Source organism: Rhinatrema bivittatum, chromosome 6 (assembly GCF_901001135.1).
Source record: "Rhinatrema bivittatum chromosome 6, aRhiBiv1.1, whole genome shotgun sequence".
Lineage (NCBI taxonomy): Eukaryota > Metazoa > Chordata > Amphibia > Gymnophiona > Rhinatrematidae > Rhinatrema > Rhinatrema bivittatum.
The window spans coordinates 87,671,010-87,688,874 of NC_042620.1; the positions used below are offsets into that span (position 1 = coordinate 87,671,010).

The window sequence follows — 17,865 nt, forward strand, 5'->3', positions numbered from 1 at the left end:
CATCTATGGAATATGACAACATTACAGATATATGTTTTATTACCTTAGTAGAGAGAGCTGTGACTTACTTACTGACTTACCCTTGTACCAATCTGTATTAGTTACCAGGTTTAACACATGATAAACCTCAGTTTAACACAATATCTACCATGCTGAGATATAAATCATGAATGAATTTAAATGGCTGTGATAAACAGAACATGGCAAATTTAACATTGCCATAATGTGTGCGGTCCCCTGCAGCCTTTAATAAGTAGCCAGGAGATGTGAGCCCAGTTAGCACAGGCTACATAGGATTTATCATGGGCATGAGTTGGGGGGAAGGAGTTTAAATACAGGGCTTCTCTGCCCCCACCATGAGTTATGTCAGATCCCCTTATACCTCCAATTCAAACACCCCCTTTCCAAGTCACTCCAGATTTCTTGATTCCCCCCCTCCCCCCAACCAAGTCACTTCAGACTCAGGAGATGTGGGTGACAGACTAGAGAGGCAGTATTGTCTTTATCTGCTATCATGTTCTATGTTTCATATTCCCCTAACCTTCCAAGTCAAGCACCCTTCCTCCAAGTGCCATGCTCACCAAGTCACTCCAGATCCCACCTCTAAAGTCACAAAGCACCATTTTCCCTCTGGATTAAGAGTGGCCTCTTAATCATCAACTGAGTGAGGATGTTCCCTCCAACAATTTAGGACACTTCTCACTGCCCGATGTTGGCATGTGTGGGTGCTTGGAGGGGTCTTCTCAAGGGGCATCAGAAGTTGGAAGGAGTGTTCCCCCAGACTAATTGGCCCTTTTACTTAGGGTCGGCTGGAATGGAGGAAAAAGGGGTCTATGTACTACTAAGTATGCTATTCACAGTGCAAATTATTTATGGTTAGTGTAAGATTTTCCTGTGTTACTACGCATTTTCATGGCACATGTATACGATGCATATTATTAGGTTAGAAAATATGTAATACATCTGATTTTTTTTTAAATGTATGCTAAGAAATATGCACTTAGAAAGTGATTTTCATGATGGGGTAGAGTGGTTAAGATAGCTACAACTAAGGAAGCTAGATTCTGCTTAATTTTAGCTTGTTAAAACACAGCCAGCTAGACTTAAGCCTGCAATAGCTGTACTTAATGTTAGCTGGCTAGCACTAAAATCAGCAACAGCTAACTTCTGTTCCCTTGACTAACCCTGTCCCAGGATCACCCAGATGTAGAGCAGCTAAAAATCACTGCCAAGGTGACATTTTCACCTTGGGAATCTAGTTTACTAACTCTGTAGTTAGACCCTTTTTTACTATCATCCTCTTAGTTTTTAGCACATATTTCTTAATACACTCTTAGTACATAGGGCCCCCATAAGAGCGCTAATACTCTTCTATGGAGCAATATGGAATCGTAAGAGCCTTTTCATTCCTGTACTGCTAAGAAATTGCAGTTTATTTTTAATGCAGCCCTTTCCATCTACTAGTAAAAAAAAAAAAAAAGCAAAAGGAAAGGAAAGGAAAAATAAAATAAAACTGAAATGGAAACCTTTCGGTAAAGAAAGGTTTCCATTTCGGTAAAGAAGGCCTTAAAGAAGAAGATTTAATAAAGAGTGGTTCTAGGCTGGAAGGAGATAGATGGTATCCTTTTAAACAGATAGTCAGCTTTGCATATTTATATGAATTTATGATTTATCATCTGCTTAGCACAATAAATTTGTTATAAGCAGGCTATACATATTTTAAATAATTGACTACATTAAAGATTATACAACAATATAAATTTTTGTGTAATCTAAGAGCATTTTCCATATGTCAAACTGTGCCCAAATGAGCTGCATAAGACAGCCACTAATTTTGTCCAATATATAAAAATTATTGACAGGCCACATTGGATTGGATCACGCAAAAAACATATTAACATTGATACTCATTACATTGATCCCATTGTTTAAAGTTAAACAGTTTTGATACCTTATATCCTGCAGGGAGCCCTGGATCACATACAGCAGCTGAAAGAAGCCTCACAAGCAAGTCTTGCACTTCACCCAGGCTGTCCCCCATATTTAGCAATCCTTCTTGAAGGACACTCAAATTAGGGACATGAATATTCACATCAAAGCCAAGAACTCTACCAAAGTTACGGAGAAATTGGACTACCATAAGACAATCTGAAAATGTATTTCCAGAGAGAATAAGTCCAGGAATTCGAGGCAATTCTGGCAAAGGCTGAAAATGAAAGAGAAAAAACACTGAAATATTGTGTGTTTCATTTCAAGAGTTTAAACATTTGGGAGGTCTTTCAAATGTAATTATATTGCATGTTTTATATTAATGCAAAAATAACTAGTAGCAATAAAGATACTAAATTGTATAACTTCTTACTGCAACTTCAAACATCAAGAGGTTTATTGATTCACAGAACTTTGAAATATTTCTAATAAAATGTATTCACTGACTCTGGTAATTAAAAAATAATCATATCCTGAGTTTGAAAAATGCTGCCGAGAAGCCCCATGCATTTAAGCAATCTAGATTAAACCCCTTCATACACTCTGGGGAGTGGATGAGGTGGTGGGTAGGAGCGGAAATGGTGTTGGGTTGCTTTTGGGTGTTGCAAACTACATTGGCTTCAATATGCATTATCGCTTTTCAGACATGCAAAGATATTCTGCTTACTTCAGAAACATCTGCAATTGGTCAGAGAAAGCACAGAGCATATTCAAGGTGTGACAGAAGCTGCGCTAAAGTGCTGGGTGTGCATAAGTTCATATCCTGCTCCTGGAAGGGATTTTTGTGTTTCGGGGGAGGGTCTGGGAGGAAATGGCATGGCACATTAAGACTGCAGGGAGGGGTCCAGGTGTGGCACAATGTTATAATATTAATAGATCCAGGGAAAGGTTTGAGGGGAGGAGCCACCAGCTGACTCCAGAAAATCTTTGTTACATATAAGAAAGGATTGGGGGGGAGGGTGCATGATCCGACAGAGCCATATATGAAGTTTTGTGGGAGAAGGGAGAGAAACAGGTCATAGGCCCTTTACTATCTTTTTAAAACTTTTTTTTTTTTTTACACAGCGTTACCAGGCAAAGGACAGACGAAGCTGGCTGGTTATGTGTACCAGGAATGACAGCAGCTGAGTAGCTTGTCGCCACTGGGATTTCAGAGTCCATTGGGTCACTCTCATGGCCAGGCGTGCATTGAGAGTGACCCAATGGACCCAATGGGCAGGCGTGCCAGGTGACATGGACTGTTGATGCCATGTGGCCGAGCAACCTGAGTAGCTGGCCAGCTGAGGCTCTTTTTCGATGGTGGATAAAGCTGGCAAGGTTGGACAGCATAATCGCACGGTCGTTGGGTAAGAATGCTCTGGACAGTGTCATGTCTAGGTCTGCTCCTATATAGGAGAGAAGATGAGACGTGTCAATTGGGATGTGGGGTAATTTATTAGAAATGCCAATGAGTTTAGAAGCCTTATGGTGAGACCGAGAGAGTCAAGGGCTCCTTGTTTTGACTGGCTTTTTATGAGCCAGTCGTCCAAGTATGGAAAAACATATACGCCTCTGCTGTGTAACTGCGCAGCCACGACTGCCAGGCACTTCGTAAAGACTCGAGGCGCCGAGGCTAGGCCAAATGGTAGTACTTTGTATTGATAGTGACTGCGGCCCACCACAAATCGCAGATATTTGCAATGAGGCGGGGATATCGCAATTTGGGCGAATGCGTCTTGCAGGTCCAGAGAGCAGAGCCAATCCCCTTGTTGAAGTAGAGGAAGCATGGTGCCCAGGGATACCATCCTGAACTGTTCCTTGCGAAGAAATGTACTCAAGGTACGGAGGTCCAGAATAGGCCGGAGGCCGCCGGTCTTTTTTGGAATTAGGAAATATCTGGAGTAGAACCCTTTTCTCTACTGATTCGGTGGAACCGGTTCCACGACTCTAACCCACAGAAGGGTTGAAAGCTCTGACTAGAGTTTCCCTGTGTGGTTGTCCCAGCTCCAGGATGGAATAGGTGGGAAGGCTGGGAGTATTTTTGAAAAATGTAGATGGTAACCGTGGGTTACCGTCTATCTGGAACGCAATGCCGGTCGAATTGCTTCTAAAATCAGAGTTTAAAGCTTTTAAGAAAGCATTAAAGACATGGCTCTTCGAGCAGGCCTATGCAGATCATCTAAAGAAAAGGAGTAGCTAGTACGAGGAAATGCAATTTTATTTTCTTTTATTCATTGTTTTATTAATTAATTTTATTTTATATTAGAATCATTAATGTATTTTAACTATCATTTTATTTTGACTATTGTTTTATGATCTTTGTATGATGTAAAACCATCGTGATGGGTTCCACGAATGACGGTATACAAAACCCTTAAATAAATAAATAAAATAAATTACGATGGACAGAACCCACTGGTCTGTGGTGATTGGATGCCAATTTGTTGCAAAGTGGTACAGGCGGCCCCCTACTGGAATATGGCTGCTGCTCTCTGGAAAAGAGTCAAAATCCAGATGCGGGGCCAGCTTGTGGAGCTGGCTGTGGTCTAGATGTTCTAATTTGATGTGCATGTCCCATCTGAGGTGCCCGAGCCGGTCATGCACGGGATGCAAGAGGGTAATATCTGCGTGGCCTGTAGAATTGTTTCTTGGGTTCTCTACGCTTGGCCCTGTGGGCTACGGAGGAAACATCTGGGGAGACAGTTGACAACTGGCGCAGGGGTCTCATGATGGTCCTTTAACTGGGCCACTGCGTCCTGGATCTTATCCCCGAACGGGTTGTCTCCAGTACAGGGTAGATCTGCCAGTTTGTCCTGCACTTCCAGGCGTAGGCCTGAGGCCTTAAGCCAGGCCCAGCATCTAGCACTAATGACCGTTGCCAAGACTCTGGATGCTGTTTCAAAAGAATCATAGGCAGCTCTGACTTCATGTTTACCTGCTTACCTTCCTTTTTTGTAGGATGGAGGACAAGGCTTCTTGTTGTTGCTGTGGTACTGTCTCCGCAATCTCCTGGACTTGTTTCCAGAGATTTCTATTATATTGGGTCATGTATAGTTGATATGCTGCAATTTGTGATTTAGCAAAATTGCTTACCTTGTAATAGGTGTTATCCCAGGACAGCAGGATGTAGTCCTCACATATGGGTGATGTCACTGACGGAGCCTTATTGCGGGAAAACTTCTGTCAAAGTTTCTAGAAACTTTTGATTGGCACTGTGAGGCTACTGAGCATGCCCAGCATGCCATGATATTCTCTGCCACAGGGGTCTCACTCTAGTCTTGTATGTAGAAATAAGCTTTAGCAAAAATAAAATAATAATAAGAAGAAATGTGCCCCAACTCCGCGGGGTGGCGGGTGAGTTCTGTGAGGACTACATCCTGCTGTTCTGGGATAACACCTATTACAAGGTAAGCAATTTTGCTTTATCCCAGGACAAGCAGGATGCTGGTCCTCACATATGGGTGATTAGTGAGCTAGAGGCTGAGTCATTTCATAGAGAAGCAACAGAGAAGTATTGTTGTTGAAACTGAGTCAGCCGAAGATTACAGCAGGATAGATGTAGAAGGAGTTGGGATTAAACTGGAAACAAGTTCTTTAAGACAGATTGTCCATAGGCTGAATCTTGTCATCCTTGTTTGTCCAAACAGTAATGAGCTGCAAAGGTGTGGAGAGAACTCCATGTTGCTGCTTTACATATCTCAAGAATTGGCACTGAACGATAGTGTGCTACTGAGGTTGACATTGCTCTTACTGAATTTGCCTTTACTCGCCCTTGGAGAGGAAGGCCTGCTTTTTCATAGCAAAACTGTATGCAATCTGCTAGCCAATTGGATAGAGTATGTTTACCCACTGCTTTACCCGGTTTGTTTGGATCATAGGAAACAAAAGGTTGATTGGATTTCCTGTGGAGTGCAGTGCGGTTTAAGTAGAAAGATAGCTCACGCTTACAGTCCAAAGTATGTAAGGCACGTTCCCCTTGGTGAGAATGTGGGTAAAACTATGGATTGGTTCAAGTGGAATTCCGTAACTACCTTGGAAAGGAATTTCGGATGTGTGCGGACAACCACTCTGTCATGTAGGAATTTTGTATAGGGTGAGTATGTGAAAAGTGCTTGTAACTCACTAACCCTTCTAGCTGATGTAATGGCTATGAGGAAGATAGTCTTCCATGTGAGAAATTTAAGATCACAGGAATCTATGGATTCAAAAGGAGAACACATGAGTCTTGTTAAAACCAGATTCAGGTCCCATTCTGTGACTGGTGGCCGAATTGGTGGTTTAAGTTGAGTTAAACCTCTCATAAATCTACTGACGAGAGGTTGTGTGGATATTGGTGCATCGCCCATCTTGTTATGGTAAGCTGAGATTGCACTTAAATGTACCCTTACAGATGAAGTCTGGAGACCAGATTCTGAAAGATGGTATAAGTAGTCTAGTAGAGAAGTAGTGGGGCAAGTGAAAGGATCAATATTCTTTTGTCTGCATCACAAAGTGAATCTCTTTCATTTCGAAGAATAGTTCTTTCGTGAAGCTATAAGCACTTGAGATACATTGGTTGAAAGATTGAGTGGTTGTAAAATCAAGTGGTTGTAAAATTGAGTGGTTGTAAAATCAAGCTTTCAACATCCATGCTGTCAGGGATAGGGATTGAAGGTTGGGATGGTGCAACCGACCCTGATCCTGAGTTATGAGAGTGGGAGCTACTCCTAGACGAATTGGATCCCTGACTGAGAGGTCTAGAAGTGTGGGAAACCATACCTGTCGAGGCCAATATGGGGCTATGAGGATCATGGTCCCCTTGTCTTGTTGTAGCTTCACTAGAGTTTTGGTTATGAGCGGTATTGGAGGATACACGTATAGAAGGCATGAGTACCAAGGGCGAGCAAAGGCGTCCTTGGCTGGCTGGTTCTTCTGTGTGTGTAGAGAACAGAATCAGTCCACTTTGTGATTCAGATGTGACGCAAAGAGGTCTATTGTTGGTTGCCCCAACGTTGAAAAATTCTGGTCACTACTGAGGGATCCAGGGAACATTCGTGTGGTTGGAACTGGCGACTGAGTCGATCCGTCACTACATTGTGAATGCCTACCAGATAGGTGGCCCTGAGGGAGATTGAGTGGTTCAGGGCCCAGTCCCAAATCTGTGCAGCTTCTTGACAAAGGAGATACGAGCCCATACCTCATTTTTTGTTGATATACCACATGGCCACTGTGTTGTCCGTTTGGATAAGAACAGTTTTGTGTGAAAGGCAGTCCTTAAACACATGCAGTGCATAACGTATAGCTCAAAGTTCTAGGAAATTGATTTGAAATGTTGCTTCAAGTTCCGTCCAAGTACCCTGGGTTTGGAGATTGTGTATGTGAGCTCCCCAACCCAAGGTGGATGCATCTGTAGTTAAAGTTATCTGTGGGATGGGTTGTTGGAAGGGTAGGCCCCTGCGCAAGTTGTCCTTGTTCACCCACCAAAGTAGAGAGGAACGTAGCTGGTGGGTTACTTGGATTGAAGAGGACAGTGGTTGAATGGCTTGGATCCATTGTGATCTTAAAGTCCATTGAGTTATTCTCATGGCTAGCCTTGCCATAGGAGTGACATGGACTGTGGAGGCCATATGGCCTAGTATGGTTAGAAACTGATGAGCTGTTACTTGATTCTTTGAGTGAATCGAGTTTGCCAATAAGGATAGTGTTTCTGCTCGATCCTCGGGTAGAAAAGCTTTTGAGAGGATTGTGTTCAATTCTGCTTCTATGAAGTGGAGTAGTTGAGATGGAGTAAGATGGGACTTTTGGTAATTGATGAGAAAACCCGTGGAGTGGAGTACCATGATGGTGTGATTGAGAGAAGACAGAGCTCCATCTTGAGATTGACTTCTGATGAGCCAGTCATCTAGATATGGGAAGACGTGGACACCTTGCTTGTGTAAAGGTGCTGCTATTACTGCCAGACATTTTGTGAATACTCTGGGAGCAGAGGCAAGTCCGAATGGTAGTACTCTGTATTGGAAATGCTGATGACCCACCATGAAGCGCAGGTACTTGCGATGAGGAGGGAATATTGGAATGGGAGCATAAGCGTCTTGAAGATCCAGAGAACAAAGCCAATCTCATTTTTGAGAAGAAGTGGAAGCATGGTGCCTAGAGAGACCATCCTGAACTTTTCTTTCTTCAGAAATTTGTTGAGATTTCTGAGGTCTAGGATGGGACACATGCCTCCGATTTTCTTTGGAATGAGGAAATAGCGGGAGTAGAATCCTCTGCCCTGCTGAGATCGGGGCACTGGTTCTACAGCCCTGGCTTTCAGAAGGGTGGATAATTCTACCTGTAACTGAAGTATGTGATTTTCGTTGAGATGAATTAGAGTCGGTGGAAAATCTGTGGGAATTGAAAGGAAATTCAGTTGGTATCCTCGAGATATTATAGAGAGAACCTGTTGGTCTGTTATTGGTATCTAATTGTTGTAAAATTTGGATAATCTGCCACCAACTGGGAGTTCTGGTCAAGGATTTGAAGATAGGCTGAGTTCTCTGGGTGAATTTTCAAAAACCCGCAGCAGGACCAGTTTGTGAAGCAGGTTGTGGCCTAGCAGCCCTTTGCTGACGTGGTTGTGGTCTCTGTTGGGTTCTAGATGGTCTGGGTCTAGATGCAGGAGGGTAACATCTCCTTTGACGATAGAAAGGCCGTCTTGTGTCTTTCCGTGGAGGCCTATGGGTAGGATGCGCAGAGGGGTCCTGTGGGAAGGAGGATAGTTGTCTCAATGTTTCTGTGTGCTCTTTTAAATTGAGACACAGCTTCCTGCACTTTGAATCCGAATAAATTGTCTCCTATGCAGGGGAGGTCAACTAATTTATCCTGGACCTCTGGCCTAAGGTCTGAGGCCTTGAGCCAAGCCCATCTTCTGGCACTAATGCCTGATGCAGCTACCCTTGAAGCCGTCTCGAAGCCATCGTAGGCAGTTCTGACTTCGTGTTTTCCGGTTTCTAAGCCTTTGTTAACAATAGTTTGTGCAGCCTCCTTGTATTCATTTCGAAGAGATGGAATACATTCTTCAATTTGTTTCCATAAGCTCCTTTGGTATTGGGTGATGTAAAGTTGATAGGATGAAATCCTAGAGTTCAACATTGCACCCTGAAAGACCTTGCGACCCAGGGAGTCCAAAAACCTGTGGTACTTTCCAGGAGGATTTGTAGCGTGGACTCTTGTTCTTTTAGATCTTTTCTGTGCTGATTCAACAACTACTGAATGGTGGGGTAGTTGTGATTTTTGATATCCAGGAGTGGAATGCACTAAGTAAGTGGTGTCCACCCTTTTATTTACTGGAGAGACAGAACAGGGATGTTCCCAAAGACGATGCTGTAGTTGTAGGAGAACATCATGTATGGGAATTGCTACCACCTGTTTTGGAGGGTCAACGAATTGCAAAACTTCCAAGGTCTGTTGTCTCGAATCTTGCTCTGATTTCAATTTGAAAGGGATAAAGTCAGCCATCTCCTGCACAAATGTGGTAAAAGTAAGATCTTCTGGAGGAGACTGTTTTCTAGGATGTGGTGGTGAGGGATCAGACATAAAGGCTTCTGATGAAGTGTCTGAGGCAGTGTCACTCCATGTATCATATTCTGGAGTTTTTGGTTGTGGTACTGCAGGTTTAGGTGGAGGAATAGCACCAGAAGGCCCTGGCAAAGGGTCTTCAGGAGAAGAGTCCTCTTCTCGTGGGTCACTTGGGAGAGAATCCAATAAATCCTGGTATCTTTTTTGTAAGAGAGAATATAGTGCTGCTTCTGAGGATCCCGGAGCCCCAGGAGGAAGTGGCACCGTTGATGTAGTCTTTGGCATCGAAAGTATCGGTGTTTTTGATGTCTGTTTAGTGGGTATCGTTGATGTACCACTTTTCTTTTGTGACGGTGCAGCAGTAACGATAGGCACCAAGACTGGAACCGATGACGTCATCTGAATCGATGTAAATTCCGAAAAAAGAGGAGGCATCGACATCAGCATCGATGGTGTAGTCGTGAGTGGCATCGCTGCGAGTGGCATCGGGGATTTCCCCAGCATCGGGAGTGTACCCGGCATCAGCGGCGTCGCCGGTACTAAAGCAGTCATCGGTATCGTCCCAGGGAGGAGGTCACCGGCATCGGCGATATCGCCGGCATCGGCGTGGTCACCGGTAGATTTTCTTTTATCTCCTGCAGTACCGCTTTCTTTGATGAATGCCGTCAAGTCTTCTGGTACTGGGCAAACGCTCAGCACCGGTGGAGGTGGAGAGAATATTATAGGTTCCACCGAGGGAGGCCTAAATGACAGCGAGGTGTTTGTGTTTCAGCTGCTTTTCGGACGGTTCCTCCTGGGAGGGAACTGACGGCGATGTCGAGGCATGACGATGCCTATGCCTATGTTTAGGCCTTACCTCGGTCTCCGATCGCACCGATACAGTCGACGGTGTTGGTGAGGTTTTGTCCCCAGAACCGTCCGGTCGACGTTTTTTCAAGAGAATTTTCTTGGTACCTGCTGCCGGTGAAGATTTTGATGAAGTAGACGGTGAAGGAATAAGTTGCAGGTGAAAAAGTTAATCAATTTTTTCCTGCCGAAGTTTTCTTCCTTTCGGTGTCATTTCCTGACATTGCTGACAGGAAGAAATATCGTGGTTTTCACCTAAACAGATGATGCATTCTAGATGCGGGTCTGTGACCGACATGGTCCGATTACAGGCCGAGCATTTTTTGAAGCCTGAGGTTATGGTGATATCGACGGCCGTCGATGAATGAGAGAAAAATGTATTAGCGTTTTGAATATAAACGCTGAAAAATATCTCACCAGCTGGTGAGAGAGAAAACAAGTGAGATCCTGTGAGGGAGAGAAAATTTTTAAACAATGACTTTTCAGTCAGAAACTGAGTAAAATCTCAGAGGCTCCGATGACCGCGATGCTGAGAGCAGCGCAGAAAAACGAAGACTAGAGTGAGACCCCTGTGGCAGAGAATATCATGGCAAGCTGGGCAAGCTCAGTAGCCTCACAGTGCCAGTCAAAAGTTTCTAGAAACTTTGACAGACGTTTTCCCGCAATAAGGCTCCGTCAGTGACGTCACCCATATGTGAGGACTAGCATCCTGCTTGTCCTGGGATAAAAACATGGACCCTTGGAAAATTCTTCATCCCAACGCATCCATTGCTTTCTGTTTCTTACCAGGAGGAGCAGAGGAATGTGGACGCAATTGTTTAGCCTTTTTCTGAGCTGATGCCACAACTACAGAGTGGTGGGGCAGCCGACTCTTTTGAAAACCTGGGGCTTGTTGAACCAGGTAGGTAGCATCTGTCTTTTTATTGACTGGGGGTACCGTACCTGGATGTTCCCACAGGCGATGTCATGAGATCCAAAAGAATTTCATGTATCGGTATTGCCATTATTTCTTTTGGAGCATCTACAAATTGTAAGACCTCCAACATTTTATGGCGAGCATCTTTCTCCAAGACCAGTGTAAAAGGTATAGTCTCAGACATCTCTTTGACAAAACTGGCAAAGGAGAGGTCTTCTGGAGGAGATTTTCGTCTTTCCTCTTGCAGTGAAGGCTCTGAAAGCAAGTCCTCGGATGTCCATGATGAAACATCTGAGGATACATCGTCCCATGGATTATAGAGACTTTCTCCTTCTCCCAGTGGAGCTCCTGATGGAGGAAGCATGCCAAAGCCGAGAGGGCGGGAACGCCGGTAGCCCTGATGGCCCTGGTATGGGCGCCAGAATCAACGGTTCCCATGGAGGGACGTGGCCGGGAATCGATCCTTCCTCCTCCAAGGAACCCAGTACTGGAATCGGGACCTGTGGAGGCCTCAATGGATTACTCAATGCCAGCGTGTCTGGTGGCAGAGGAGTAGATAAGGCACCGATGAGCGTATCGAGGCGCTCAAGGAGAGGTTATATCATTGAGGAAGCCGGTTCCAGGGCTGGTATGGGGCCGGTGCCGGTGGCGACTGGAAGTCTTATAAGGCTTTCAGCACTGCCTCTTGGACCATGCGATCCAATTCTTCCTGGGAAGACGACATGGGTGGCACAGCAATCGGGGTAGGAGGCAGGCTAGGCGTCACCGGAACCTCCACAGGGGTTTGTGGAGGCTCAGTGCCCTGCATCGGTGGGGAATGCCTAGGGGTCCCGGGTCCAGAGGAGTATGCGGGGCCTCCTCTCCCCGGGCCCTCTTTGCAGGCGGCTCGATGGAAGTTGATGCTGCTGCGGTATCGGTGTCAATGTTTCCCTTGGTGCTTGGTCCGGTCTTTCCCCGGCACTAAGGATGATGAGGCCGATGTTCTCAATGGAGTTGGTGACGGATGGTCACCCTGTCCACGGTGCTCCTGGCGAATCATCTCCGAGGTCGACGGACCCTCCACGGTCAGTGGCGCTTGAACTGGCATTAGTGGAGCAGTATGTTTTGAAGCAAACTGCGCCATTTTGTCCAGGTGAGTACGTCGGCCTTTGGGGGTCATTTGTGCACAACTAGGGCATCGACGAACATCGTGCGAGGGGCCTAAGCACAAAACACAGACTTCATGCGGGTCCATTATGGACATGGTCCTCGGACACTCGGGACATTTCCAAAACCCGGTCGCCATGTTAAAATTTGGCGGGCATGTGGTCGGTGACCGTCGGGTACCGAAGTGGTAAGCCGCCGGAAACAGACCGCAAGTACCGGAAAAAACACTTACCGAGCGTCGGAGGGAACAAGCACGACAGGGGACCCAAATGAGGGATTTTTTAAGAAGTTAAACTTCAAATAGTTCCATGAGGAAAGTTGTGAGAAATTTCTCACAGAGATCCTAAAACGCGAGGCAACGGGTGAGTGGAAAAAGAGAGACTGAAGGGGGACCCCTGGTGGCTGCAGGGTTAGTGGCATGCTGGGCATGCTCAGTGTGCCAGTCAAAGTTCTTGAAACTTTGACAAAAGTGTTCTGTGACAGGGCTCTATCTGATGATGTCACCCATATGAGAACTACCATCCTGCTTAGCCTGGGAGAATACTCTTAACAGCTTCTTTCTAGCTGATCAAAGAATGAAGTTAAGCATAAGGAAGAGACATTTTCTTAACTGTTAATTTTCTTTTCATGAATCCTGCTACACCAGAGCCTAGTCCAGTCCAGTCCTTACAGGTGGGTTATGTCTCCTTTACTAGCAGATGGAGGCAGAACATCAAGACTTTCTCCATGACATCAGCACCATTATGTATAGGTGATGCAGCATAGAGAAACTTCAGAATATCCCTGACAAAGCACTAAAAACAAACTGCATGAACAAATTTAGAAATCATTACTAAAAAATTTCCAACATATCTGGAGAGAACAACATTCAACAATTACCATCCTGTCCCAAAACTGAAGATGACAGAGAAAAACCAGGAAGGCAGAAGGAAAGAGGAAAACTCACATCTTTAGCAATATTTAGCCATAAGATACAGTAATCAAAATCCTATATGAGTCAAGGCGGCTCAACTTCCCAGGAGGATGCTGGACTGGTGTTTCAGGATTCATGGAAAGAAAATTAACAGGTAAGAATTTCTCCTTCCATTTCATCCTGCTACAGCAATCCAGTCCGGTTGTTACAGGTGGGAAGTACCAAAGCTCTCTAATGAGGGCAGGGGAAAGCAAAGGCTGTCCTAAGGAAACCAGCTCCATAAGATGTGCCCCTTTTCACAAAAGCATCCAAACAATAATGCCCCACAAAAGAATGCAAGGACGACCAAATAGCAACCACAGGAATTGTTTCCATCCCGGAAGCAGATTAAGATCTAGTAGATTGGGTACAAATAAGTGTAGGAGCCTGTCGGCCCCTTAGCAAATAGGCTAAGAAAAGACTGCTTCCCTAATCCAACAGGCAAGACTAGCCTTAAAAGCTGACTTGCTTCTACATAGCCCACTAAATAAGATAAACAGCCTGTCAGTAGAGGTGTGAATCGTGTGATCGATCGTCTTAACGATCGATTTTGGCTGGGGGGGAGGGAAATCTTATCGTCGGGTTTTTTTGTTTTAAAAAATCGTTAAAAATCGTAAATCGGGGGAGGGCGGGAAAACCGGCACACCAAAAAAAACCCTAAAACCCACCCCGAACCTTTAAAAGAAATCCCCCACCCTCCCGAACCCCCCCAAAATGTTTTAAATTACCTGGGGTCCATTGGGGGTTCCCGACGTGATCTCCCTCTCTCTCTCTGGCCACGGCTGCGTTGAGAAATGGCGCCGGTGGCCCTTTGCCCTTATCATGTGACAGGGCAAAGGTAGCGCCGACGCCATTTTGTTTCTTGGCTCCCGACGTCACGCCTGCTGGAGATCGCCCCCGGACCCCCGCTGGACCCCAGGGACTTTTGGCCAGCTTGGGGGGGGGGCCTCCTGACCCCCACAAGACTTGCCAAAAGTCCAGCGGGGGTCCGGGAGCGACCTCCTGCACGCGGGCCGTATTGCCAATCTTCAAAATGGCGCCGGCGCTACCTTTGCCCTCACTATATCATACGGGCGACGCAGGAACCGCAGGAACAACAGGAACAGCAGAACCACAGGGCCTGGACGGGAAGCCGTTTGCATCTGTACAAAGGCATGAATCCCCTTAAAGAGATCCACCCAGGAAATTGAAGCAGCCTCTAATCGCCGGGGTACAAGATCCCCCGGGATTCCCGATTGGTCGAGACTGCCCGCTAAATCCGGGGTAGCCCCCGGGGAACTGTCAGCAAATCGTGGCTGAGACTGGTCCTGGCCCGAGGGTCCCACGGCCTCCTCACATTGGGCACATAGGGAGTCTGGCTCTTCACTGTGTGTGGCTCGAAGCTGGCATGCAGAGCAGAGGCCGAGGGCTTTAATGCCGGAGGCAGGCGGCGCCCCCGCTGAAGACGCTGAGGCGTTCTGTTCCATTGAAAAGTATGCGCTGAATGAAAAGCGGCCACAATATACGCTTAAGAGAACAGGCGCACAATAACAATATGCGGCAGCAATATGCGCTTAGTACAACAGGCGCTCAATAATATGCTGCAGCAATATACGCTGAATACAACAGGCGCACAATGATAATATGCGGCAGCAATAGGCGCTTAATACAACAGGCGCTTAATAATATGCGGCAGCAATATACGCTGAATACAACAGGCGCACAATAATAATATGCGGCAGCAATAGGCGCCTAATACAACAGGCGCTCAATAATAACAATATGCGGTAGCTATATACGCGTAATAGAACAGGCGCTTAAGAAGAATATGCAGCAGCGACATATGCGTAATAGAACAGGCGCTTAAGAAGAATATACGGCAGCAATATAGACAACAAGCGCTCAGCCATATGCGGCTAACAAGATACGCTCAATGATATGCAATATGCTCTCAGCAATAGTCGGTCATGAATACACGTTCAATTGTATGCAATATGCTCTTAGCAATATGCGGTTAGCAATACACGCTCAGTGGTATTCAATATGCTCTCAGCAATAAGTGGTTAGCAATACACGCTCAGTGGTAGTCAATATGCTCTCAGCAAGAAGCGGTTAGCAATACACGCTCAGTGGTATTCAATATGCTCTCAGCAATAAGTGGTTAGCAATACACGCTCAGTGGTAGTCAATATGCTCTCAGCAATAAGCGGTTAGCAGTACACGCTCAATGGCATTCAATAGGCTCTCAGCAATAAGCGGTTAGCAATACACGCTCAATGGTATTCAATAGGCTCTCAGCAATAAGTGGATTTGGAAAACACGATCAGCAGGCTCTCCAAACTGCTTTGGAGACGGAAATTACTAAGTTGCTATGCTTCCTGTGGGGGTATATATACACCCGTCAGATCCGTCTCCAACTGCTAGCACGCAGATACTATACCCATTCGTTCTGAGTCCATCTGGCTACACGCCAGGAAATATCCAATTAATGAAATAAGAGCCAAACCCCATGTGTCGAAGCGTTTCAAATAAAAATGGCCAATGTACCAAATCAAATGCCTTTTCGGCATCAAGGGAAAGTAATACTGCCAGAGTGGATGTATGATGGACAGTATCAATAATGTCCACTATCTTGCGAACGTTGTTGGCTGCCATTCGACGTGGAACGAATCCTACCTGATCGGGGTGCACAAGATCGGGCAAAACCCCGTTTAGCCGTGCAGCTAGGACTCTGGCGAGTATTTTCAAATCTAAGTTGATCAAGATGATCGGCCGATAACAGCCGCAAATTTCCGGATCTCTACCAGGTTTGGCTATGACGGATATCTCAGCAGTGTTGGCGCCATGTGCTAAACCATCATCACCTCGCAGAGAACATATCTGTGAGGGGCGATATCATAGTGGAGGATAGTTTGTTATAATATGCTGCTGTGAAGCTGTCCAGCCCAGGGGCTTTTCCTATTTTTAAGTTTTTAATGGCTCCTTGGACTTCTAGGGTTGAAATTGGTTTATCTAAGAGCTCTTGATTGGCTGGCATAAGTGTTGGCATGTCTACCCCGTCAAGGTAATCTTGCATTGGAGAGTTGCCAATAGATTTATCTGGGGCGTATAGGGTGGCATAGATCCATAAAGGATTGTCTTATCCCTGTTGAGGAGGTTTCTAAATTCCCCCAGAATTACGTACTTTAGCAACTAAAGTTTGCGCCCTAGCGGCTTTCAACTTTTGTGCCAAGTATCTGCCTGCCTTATTGCCCCCTTCATAAAATTGCTGTTTTAAAATGGACAAATGATGACTTACAGCCGCATCGTCCAACGCTTTGAGCGAGTCCCGAACCTGTAAGATTTTTTTATATACATCCCCTTTGATAGGGTAGCAATATGGCGCTGTGTTAATATATCTAGCTCATGCATCAGGGACTTTCGTTTGACTTCTCTTTCTTTATTGCAGTGTGTGGCATGGGCTATTAGTATACCACGAGCCACGGCCTTGGAACACTCCCATATAGTCGATGGAGACATGCCCTCAGTCTGATTAATACTAAAATATTCTTGCATTTGGTGCTCAAGATTCTGAACAAAGTCAGCATCCATTAAGTCTCCAGGTGCGGAGCCCCATGTCAGAATCTTGCAGGTTAACCTCCATCCAAAAAGGGGCATGATCGGACCATGTGATATTTTCTTTACCTGCCTTTTGGACCGCATTCTGATAAGTTCTAATTATGAAAAAGTAATCAATGCGAGAGTATGAATCATGGGGCTTAGAAAATAATGTATATGAGCGCGATCTGGGGTATCTCTGGCGCCAAATATTGACCAAGCTCCATTTCTCCAGGAAATCACGTCATGCATTCCCCATGCTCCGTGTGGTATTTCTTTTGGACGAGCTATCAAGCTTATAATCTCTGGTAGCATTAAAATCGCCTCCAATAATGAGCTCATCCTCAACAAATTGCGTAAGTATCTGATCTATTTGGGCCAGAAATGCCACCTGATTCACATTGAGAAGGGTAAAAATATTTGCACCCACCCATATTCTAAGCAGAATATATCTACCTTGGGATCCAAATATTTAAACAAAGAATTGGCAAGTAGTATGCCCACCCCTGCATACATGGAGTTCTTAGTGCTGGCCGCCCAATGTGCACCTGTATATTGTGGGAAGGAGAGTAGGGCTCATGATGCTTCCGAGCATGCGTTTCCTGCACGAAAGCTACAGCTGCATGTTGTGATTGGAGCTCTTTCTTTAATAATAGCCATTTTCGCAGAGTATTCAGCCCCTTCACATTAAGGGAGCAAATACGCAAACTCATCATTGATTCTGAAAAAAGGTAATCTCCTATAAGTCAGGCCACCCCCATGTGTTTCAATAGTAACCAGGCCTCTCAGATCCCGTTTCTCATAGTAATACCCACTGACGTATAGAAAGTATATCCCCGCTTTATCCCAATGCAGATACCAAAAAGAAAAAACCTTTGTTGCCATACCCAGTAACCTGAAACCATTCCATCTTGCTTTCATG

General features: G+C 45.3%; 1 protein-coding gene and 1 long non-coding RNA gene across 17 annotated transcripts in view; one reads left to right on the forward strand and one right to left on the reverse strand.

Annotated features, from left to right (window-relative positions):
* Nucleotides 1-2,045, forward strand: part of LOC115093596 — a 105,678-nt gene extending 103,633 nt beyond the window's left edge. The window contains exon 3 of the long non-coding RNA XR_003857347.1: nt 1,966-2,045. This is a non-coding gene — a long non-coding RNA (uncharacterized LOC115093596). The remainder of the gene's footprint in view (nt 1-1,965) is intronic.
* Nucleotides 1-17,865, reverse strand: part of BAZ2B (bromodomain adjacent to zinc finger domain 2B) — a 1,147,511-nt gene that overhangs the window by 209,245 nt on the left and 920,401 nt on the right. For all 16 annotated transcript variants that reach the window (XM_029605562.1, XM_029605561.1, XM_029605560.1 and 13 more), the window contains one exon: nt 1,952-2,206. In XM_029605562.1, coding sequence (XP_029461422.1) covers nt 1,952-2,206 — 255 coding nt within the window. The remainder of the gene's footprint in view (nt 1-1,951; nt 2,207-17,865) is intronic.